Source organism: Dermacentor silvarum, chromosome 5 (genome assembly GCF_013339745.2).
Source record: "Dermacentor silvarum isolate Dsil-2018 chromosome 5, BIME_Dsil_1.4, whole genome shotgun sequence".
NCBI classification, from domain to species: Eukaryota; Metazoa; Arthropoda; class Arachnida; order Ixodida; family Ixodidae; genus Dermacentor; species Dermacentor silvarum.
Window position 1 is genome coordinate 28,833,322 of NC_051158.1, and position 9,861 is coordinate 28,843,182.

General features: G+C 50.2%; 1 protein-coding gene across 1 annotated transcript in view; it reads left to right on the forward strand.

Moving 5' to 3' along the window:
• Positions 1-4,823, forward strand: part of LOC119454030 (uncharacterized) — a 14,435-nt gene extending 9,612 nt beyond the window's left edge. Inside the window, exon 3 of the mRNA XM_037716045.2 lies at positions 4,462-4,823. Within this exon, the coding sequence (XP_037571973.2) occupies positions 4,462-4,675 (214 nt within the window). The 3' untranslated portion in view covers positions 4,676-4,823. The remainder of the gene's footprint in view (positions 1-4,461) is intronic.
• The last annotated feature ends 5,038 nt before the right edge of the window (positions 4,824-9,861 follow it).

Consider the following 9,861-nt stretch of genomic DNA (forward strand, 5'->3'; position numbering starts at 1 on the left):
TACTTAAAAAAGAGCAGGGAATCTAGGGACTTTAGGTAGGACAACGAATGCATGACGACGACCTTGCAGGGGCGGCGATGACGTGAAGACAACGGTATGATGACGAGTGTATGATGACGACGGTGTGACGATGACTGTATATCGCGAAACCCGTATGGCGAAGATGGCGTGGCGCCGACGGCATCACGAGAGTCGAATAGCTAGAGTAACGATAATGCAACGACTACGACGGCGTTACGACGACGCGTTCTGACAACGGAGGCCTGCATACTCGTCTGCATTACTATCTGTACATAATCATTGCTTGTTGAATAGATAATAAACTGAAACTGATAGCGACTTTCTGACGATGACGGCGTGACAAGGGTGTCATAATCACGATCGAATCACCGCAGTGCGATTACAATACAATGACGAAGAAAGATTGACGTCGACAAAACCACGAAGAAGGTATGACGACTACGGCATGACAACAATGGGATGAAGTTACTGAAGTGATGACAATGATTAAACGATAGCGCGAGGACGACTGTGTGACAACGATGGCGTGATAACGGCACGGTGAGGGTTGGATGACAAAACTGAAATGATGATGCAACGACCAATGAGGCATCACGACCCCGAAAACATACCTGACGACGACGACGGCATGTCGAGTGTCGGATAACAAAGCTGGAATGACGTCGATGCAACGTCCGACCACGACGGCATCACGACCAAGAGCCTATAGTTAGTGGCCCAAGATATTTGACAACTTGGGCCAGTGTGTCGGCGTAAGATAGATAGATAGATAGATAGATAGATAGATAGGCTCAAAACGGCTGAAGCAGGCAAATAATGCTATTCGCATTAAAAGATAACGTTAAATTCTTGGGACTTACGTGTCTAAACCCCGATCTGATTGAGGCGCGCCGTAGTGGGGGATGTCTACGGATTAATTTCGACCGTCTGGGGTTCTTCAACGTGCGCCGAAATCTAAGTATACGCGAACATTTTCGCATTTCGCCTTTATGGAAACGCGTGCGCCGCGGCTGGGATCGAACCCGTCACCTCGAGCTCAACTAAGCTACAGCAACGGGTAATGCTATGGACAAGGGCGTGAATAACAAGCACGCCACAGACACGCATGAAGTTCACATAGTTAATAGGATGCACGTTGTGTACGTCTAGTGGTCTATTTCTTCACGTCCTTGCCCATAGTGTGTTTCTTGGCAGCACAGTGTTCCAACTTATGTGTCAGGAGAGGAGGAACGGTAGCAAGGGGACCGCGTTTTAAATCATGGATCCGGGACCAGCTAAAAAAAGGTGCGACGTAATGCGAACACACTTGTCTCGAATTCACCTCTAAAAAGACACAGCTATTTTTTTATATAGCGCAGCTCTTAGGCGCCCGTTCCTGCGGCGAGCGGAGGAAGGTATGGCGAAAGCGTGAGAAAAAAAAGTGTCACAGTTTCGCCCTAAGGGCGAAGCAATGAATGCGATAGCAACACAGCAATGTCATACGAAGTAAGGTGAGCGGCCTTGGTAGTAAGTAATATGAATTGTAGTAAACATGAGCTGATTAAGTAAGCAGGTGTGCTGCGGCGTAAGTAGACCGACATGAAGAGAGACTCGATGACCACGAGAAGGCGCGTGTGAAACGGTGGTGTTGATGAGAAGTGCTTACCGTGGGCAGCGCGTGCGAAGGGACACACCTGTAGTGCTGCACTGCCGATCTGGGCAGCATTGCATGTGTAGCGTGCGTTGGAAAATGTGGCCCGACTATTACTAACTGAATGAACAAGCGTGGTGTGAGCGCGCACAAACAAACATGAATAGATCACACTGAATGACTGCAGCCAACGACTGTCAAAACGCTGGCAGCGCAACGTACCTTCGCCCGCGCAGGTACGTGCGGTCTATCGCTTCAACGGAAACTGAGGGCGCATAAAGGTCAGAGCCGTGTGGAGATAAGAGACGGTGCGGTCGAACGAACGACGACCGCGGTTGTTGGCAGCGTAGAAGTGCGCCCTCCCCCCCCCCCCCCCCCCCCCCCCCCCCCGCTCCCTCCGGCGCTGGCTTCCCGCTTCCTTGCTTGCGCGTGGGAGAGATAAGAGACTGTGCGGACGAGCGACGAGCGCGGTTGTTGGCAGAGAAGTGCCCCCCCCTGCTCCCTCCGGCGCTGGCTTTCCGCTTCCTTGCTTGCGCGTGGGGGATTGAGTGCGTTCGCTCTCCGTGATAGCGCGCGTCCCCGCACGCTTCCGCTGGGGCATACGGCGCGCGGCGAAGATTTTATCTATACGGAACCTCACGGCGACGGCGACGACGACGGCAGAAATCCGGTTGAAGTGTCCATATATCGCAATAAAAAGCGTAGTGCGGCGACGATGATCACCAGATGGCGCCGGAGTAGCGCGCGTCGTCTGGGACTGGGAGGTCTGTCGGCGGCGGCTGCTGTAAATCGCGCCCACGCGTCACCCACGCGCTGGCTCTCGCGATCTCCGAATTAGCGAGGCAGTCGCGCCACACTTCGCTCCGTTTGCAACGTGCCGCACGAGACAGACTGTCCGCGCCAGCCAATATGTCGCGAATTGAAAACATGCGTATGAAGCTGCGCTCGAATTTCGCATCAGGGAGTATCGTATGCGTCGGCGAATGTTTTTTTTTTTCTTTTTAACACGAAAGTGTTTTATGCCGGGGTCCACCAAGACTCCACTGACGTATTTCCGTCACGGAAATACGTCAGCTTACAATGTACACGAACATAATACAAAGAAAGAAACCAGAAGAAAAAGTTCCACAAACATGCAAAATCTGGAAATCGAACCCACGACCTCTCGGTCCGCGACGATAGATCGCCGAGCGTTTAACCCATTGCGCCACAAACGCATTTGCAGAGAGCTACACAGACGCGCCTTATATATCTAACACTCCTCCGTGTACCCGCGCTCTTGCTCGGGGCGGTGCCGCCGCCTACGAGCAGAAAAGAGAAGTACTGCATTATGACACTAACGCGCACCGACAGTGAACGCTTCGGTGGTCTCAGCGCTACGACGCCTCGATGCCAGCATTCGAAGGGACGCTGGCATCAAGAAGCACTACCAACGCCAGGTGGCGTTCACCGTACTCAGCACAGCGGAGCGTGGCCTCCGCAATTAGCTCTGAAAATGTTTCTGAAGTTGATCGCGGAGGCTGCAATTACGACGCGCTGTACGCGCTGATTTGACTCGGTGACGATTCAGTTACGTGCTTTGTCTTGCGCGTTGTATTAGTGTGTCAGTTACGTGCTTCGTCTTTCGCGTTGTACTAGCGTGTGCAGCGTAGTGCAGCTTCCATATGCACGACGGTTGCTCATGGTCATCGACGTTGGTAGTCGTGATGGAGGAGACGTGCCACCAGGCGTCAGCGTGGGTGCATCAACGCCTAAGGGCGCTTTAGCCACAAAACACCAATAGACATTATATATCAATGTGCAATAAACATTACACTACTTCTGTGAAGACACGTTTCACTTTCGTGTTCTATACCGATTCCTATATAAGAGGGATCAACCACATTTTTTAACACGAAAGTGTTTTATGCCGGGGTCCACCAAGACTTCACTGACGTATTTCCGTCACGGAAATACGTCATAGAACATAATACAAAGAAAGAAACCAGAAGAAAAAGTTCCACAAACATGCAAAATTTGGAAATCGAACCCACGACCTCTCGGTCCGCGACGATAGATCGCCGAGCGTTTAACCCATTGCGCCACAAACGCATTTGCAGAGAGCTACACAGACGCGCCTTATATATCTAACACTCCTCCGTGTACCCGCGCTCTTGCTCGGGGCGGTGCCGCCGCCTACGAGCAGAAAAGAGAAGTACTGCATTATGACACTAACGCGCACCGACAGTGAACGCTTCGGTGGTCTCAGCACTACGACGCCTCGATGCCAGCATTCGAAGGGACGCTGGCATCAAGAAGCACTACCAACGCCACTTAGGTGGCGTTCACCGTACTCAGCACAGCGGAGCGTGGCCTCCGCAATTAGCTCTGAAAATGTTTCTGAAGTTGATCGCGGAGGCTGCAATTACGACGCGCTGTACGCGCTGATTCGACTCGGTGACGATTCAGTTACGTGCTTTGTCTTGCGCGTTGTATTAGTGTGTCAGTTACGTGCTTCGTCTTTCGCGTTGTGCTAGCGTGTGCAGCGTAGTGCAGCTTCCATATGCACGACGGTTGCTCATGGTCATCGACGTTGGTAGTCGTGATGGAGGAGACGTGCCACCAGGCGTCAGCGTGGGTGCATCAACGCCTAAGGGCGCTTTAGCCACAAAACACCAATAGACATTAACACCAATAGACATTATATATCAATGTGCAATAAACATTACACTACTTCTGTGAAGACACGTTTCACTTTCGTGTTCTATACCGATTCCTATATAAGAGGGATCAACCACATTTTTTTCAACGGTTACTCGATCGTTTCGCAGGTTCGCAGGTCTGGTGCCGCGCAGCCGGGTCTGCAACGTGCGGGCCAACGGCAGCTTCCGGGAGTGCACCGTCGGCGAGCTGCCGCAAGACGTGGAGGGCGGACTCGTGTTCCGGTACCGAGCTGCGGACAAGGTCGCGCAGAATGTGCGTCACTACGCAAAATATGGAAGGGTCTGGACCTGCGCACCGACCCCACGTGCGTGCTCTACGTAGACGGCGACTTCGACGACCCAGCCGGAGAGTGCGGAGATCCGTTTCCGTTGCTGCGAGCGTTGCTCGTGTCGTGAGAATCCGATCGTGCAACCTCGAATACAGAATACGTTGTATACTACGCGGTGATTTTCAAATAGCGAAAAAAAAAAAAAAAGACTGAGTAAACATTAAGAATAATAAAACCTTGCTTCAAGGGCACTGCGTTCATCGATCCTTTTCTTGAGAAAAAAAACATGATTATTACCGAAGATATGGAAAGCTTTTTTCTTTCTTTTTGTGGCACGTGTTGCCATGCCCTGCCGTTTCACGAACATGCGCAGAGTCTCTATGACTTCGCGATTATTTGGCTACCGACACATTTTGACAAGCGAAGTGTGAAACGCTGTTGCAGTTGATTCCCATATTAAATAAAGTGAAATAAAAATCGGTGAAGTAAGAAAACAAATTGTAGAAACGTCGTGTTTACCACCACAAAACTCCGCTTTCAAAGCAACTATTTGTAATTAAATTAAATTGCGACATTCGGCGTCCTGAAACTGCGCAGTTGGTTAAGAATAACGCCTCAGTGGGGGCAGCCCCTGATTAATTTTGGCCACCCATGCTTTCTTATTTTGTTTTTTTTTTGTTTTTAACGGGCCCCCGGAGCACGGTACAGTAGTGAAATTAATTGACCACAGCCAATATATTACCTTTGGCTTAACACAAAAATGTCAAGCTCTGTTTTATATAACGTTCTGGAAAATTCTCACTTTACCCTTCTTTGATAAGGTTTCACTGTTTTGGATTACATAGTAATAGTGCCGACAATACATCGGCAAGCACAACCAAAACCTGAGTACTGCTCTCACTGTTTCGATCCTGTATCGCGCGTTGCCATAGCAACGCCTTCGCAGCGCCCAGGCACTTCTCGGAGGCTGCAAGAAATTGTGCAGAAACCATCGGCGATGATAGTAATGTAAGCAAATAGTCGAACGCTTCCAGTAAGGAATAGTGCGATTTAATTGCCTAAGGAAATTGTGCACTGGAAAACTTGTTGCAGTGAGGAAATTTCCGCAGCGTTCGTTCTTTTATTGCATAATTCCATAGAACGTAGAGCCGCACTTACCAGTACATCTGTAGCGGTACACACTTAAAAGTTAATAAGAATGCCAAATCAGCTCATTATAAGTCGCACCCTTACAGACAAAAAGGGTGTAAGTATGCGAGTTAATAGACACCTTTACAGTAAAGCCTTATTCACTTTTATGAGTGTAAGGATTATCTTAGCGTATAGTATAAGTTCAGGCCGATTCGCGTACATGTGCTGCCTGCAGCGGCGCTGGTCGATGGCGCGAAAGCGACCTGCGAATCTTCAGACGCCCGAAATTCGCACGCGACAGCACGTGCGTCTCGATGGCGTTCGGCGCCGACCGCGTACCCCTCAGCTCGGTTACGCGAGAGCACGAGCTTTCTGCGTCAGTGCCTTTGTGTTTGCGGCGAACGTATACGACCACCAATTGCAGACGGGCAACCACCGCTCACGAGAACGAGATGAAGAGCCAAAGAAATTGAATCTGCTTTAGAACTGCCCAACTTCAGCGATCCATCCGGCTCTGAACTCAACGCGTGGCGGCGCGACAGTCACATGCTGTGCCGGTCGTGGCCGAAGAAGGCAAGGAGCACCGCGTGAGGGAGCCACAAGGTTATTCAATCGTGCTGTATTTTACTCGGTTTCATTTATTCGTGAAAATTATTGATTTCTAAAATTACTCCCTTAACACGTGTTGAAAATCTGCCCGACTCATGGCCAATATCGCCCATGAGTGGGAACGTGCCAATGACTTTAGGGACATGATCATCATTATGATCATATCAGGCGGTATACGCTACAACCATTCCGATCGATCGGATTGAACATTCTAATTAGGAGCTGCTGATGTTAGCCTGGCGATCAGCCAGGCTATTCGGCCACCTACCAAGTCGCCCAAATTGTCTACTGTATATACCAAGTGTATATACCAAGTCGCCCAAGTTCTGTATATACATCCATAAAGACATGTTCCGAGGGGGAACGATGGCACGCGCCAAACCTCGGGGAATATGCAAGGAGAAGCTTCACTGTAAAACACCCGGAACGGAGCAACGAAGAGCATACAGGCATATCTCTAGAAGAAGAGAAAGCCGAGGAGGCATCGGGGCCACGAGCGAGCGTGCACCCTCGTGCCCTGCGCCGATGTGGCCTGACAGCATTCGCTGGCTGGATATCTGGATGCGCGGTCCGGGCTCGAGCTGCTGCACGTCCTGCTCGAGGCGAAAACGTTCCACGTCTGCCGTCGGAATCTGGCTGCCAGAAGCAACGCTCCCGGAGATTTCGCCTACACTCCATCACAGCCATGGCCCGATTCAAGACATGTCAACCATCGCTGCTCCAAATCCTGACGGGAGGAAGAAGTTCCAAGTCGAGGCTGTCGTCTTTCGGACCGAAGAGTGTCAGTCCTAGCAGCTCGCCGTCCAGCATCCAGGCAAGCCTTCCGGAACTATTCGCCCTTCTCACGACGCAGCCGAAAGCTGACGAAGGCGAGCGTCGGCGCGACATTGCTGGAAACACAACGAAGCCAATTGTCTCCCGGCTCTCTTTCGAACGATGACCTTCTGACCACTCCAGAGAGGGCGACTGACAACTGCGAATCTCAATCATCAACAGACCGCGCCAATATTTCGGGAGGCTTTGAATGCGATATTGCGTCCGATGTAGTCGAGAATGGAACCAGTTTCGTTGGAGACGAACTCATCGTGCGTGAAACGCCAGAGCCGGAGGCTCCCACAGAGTCATGACGCGGTCGTGAGGAAGGGGCGAGAGTTCCTGCGAGGACTGTATGCTCCGGAGGCACTGCAGTGCTCGACTTCTTCGCTGTCTCGTCTAATTCTCGCTTTCACGCCAACCGCCTTCCTGACCCGGCGGCCAGGCTTTCGAGTGCTGCATGAGGACTCGTATTCTTCGTCTATTACCAAGACCTTGAAGACGACGAATGCGGCTGCTCATCCCTCGTCCAGTACGGAGCTACCGCCGGGTCATGTCTGGCTTCTTCCATCGACTGTGAAGCCCCGTACGCGGTGGCGCTTGTGACGACGGACCTCGTCGCGCGCGTACCAGTTCTTCGGTCAGCGTTTCTTGCGAGTCCGCCGTGGATGGGAAGGACGAGGAACAAACAGGCGCCTGCTATTGAAGGACGATCGGGGCCCTGTGACGTCAGGCCAGGTGCCCTGAACTGCTTGGTCATGATAAGCAGGCTGCGGCCCACTTCTCGGACGTTGGGTCCACGTGGTCCAGCCACAGAGGAACCACGTACCTTGCAACGTACAAAGAGCAAGATGGAGCCGCAAATTTCTAGAACAGCGGAGATGGTGAATAAACCAGTAGCGGCCGAACTACACGAGCCAGGAGATCCGCAGGCCAGTGGACTATATACGTGCGCCGCTCACGGGGCGGCTTCTCTCAGATGATTTTGAACGCCACCGTGGCTCCGATGATTGGCCGCCTGAAAGGCGAACCACAAGAACAAGCTGCGAACGCGTTCGGCAAACGACGCATCCCGAAAAAAAAATAATGTATACATATAAAGATAGATACGCACTCTACAAGTGCTTCAGGAGCACCGCAAGCCGGCTACGGCTTTGTCATAATTCTTGTTTGATTTTGTGCCGTTAATAATTAAAGGTTGTGTTAATTGGTTGTTGTCGCTGTATTTGTTGATGCTGTGAAAGCGGGGAGGACACAGCTCCGGTTGTGTTCAGGAAAATGGGCGGAGTTGGGCAATTTACAGCAATGGGAAGAGATGGCGTCTGATGTATTCGTCTCGCCAGTGAGTCGATCTTACATATAGTGCCGTGCAAAAGCAACGCCTTCGAAGCGCGCAGTTATTTCGGCACTTGACTGAGGCAAAAGTGTGCAGTTACTTAGGCGCTGATTGTAATGTAATCAAATAGCCGAACGCTATAGGATGGAATAGTGCGCTTGAATAAATTGCCTAAAAAAAATGTGCACTGGAAAACTTGTTGCATTTGTTCTTTTATTGCGTAAATGCGGAGAATGCACAGCCGGTAACCACAATATCTGTAGCAGTACATTAAAGTATACGCGGTGTCGGCTTTGGAACGCTCTTTTATTAATTCTTTTATTATCGGTTCGTTTCACATCTTCAATTATTTATTTATTTTCCTTTAATTTTTATTACTTATTAATTTCTAAACTAATTTATTTTAAATTTCTATCATAATACCACCCGGTTCGTGGCCTATCCCCCACAGTGGGTTGTGCCATTGATTGAGGCATCATCATCATCATCAACATTAAAGTAATTTACACCCTTATTTATTTATTATTTTGAAGTACGGCGAGCAGCCATGGCCAGTGGAGTCCTGGAATGAGGACACCACCCACTCGTCCTCAAGATCCAACGATCTCGATGCATCTAAATAAATGTTTTTCTCTCTCTCTTGAATACTGCTGCTCTCAACCGAGGGCGCGCGCATAGTAGGAGGGCAATACCAAAAGTCAATACAAAAAAAAAAAAAAAAACGCTTACCCTTGCACTCGGCCGCGCAACGCTTGAAACAGCGAAGCTGGGCGATCGCAGCACAGCATTTTCCGGAAGTGCGCGCGAACTTTTCATCTTATTACTTACTCATGATGACGATAATTTTTTTTCGCGCGTCTCGGACTTACGGCCGTCACTGCGCTTTGCATAGCGCAGCTTGCAACACCGACACCGCGTTCCAATGCCGACACCGCGTTCCAGCAGACCCGCTCCGTGGATGCGTCTCTCTCTCTCTCTCGCTCTCATAGCGCGCAAAACCTCTTCACCTCGTAGAGAACGAGCGTATACGAACGCGCCAGCTGTGGACGAAGACGACGACGCTCGAACGCAATCGTCTTTCTTTTTAGGCAATTTACGACAAATACGTTGCAAATGCCGTATTATATCTGGAAGCGAGAATCCCACCCTTTTTATGCCGATTTCACCTTCTGACCGTTCAGACTTTCTTACGACTATATGAATCACCATTAAGCCGTCCTCAAATAATTTTCATCTCTGATCCACAATTATTTTTTCCCGTTCATTGGCACAGGTTTCATAGACCACAGGTTATGCTTGTGCAAAAATTACTTGAACCACCAAATGCTGTGCAAGTTCGCGATGTGCTTC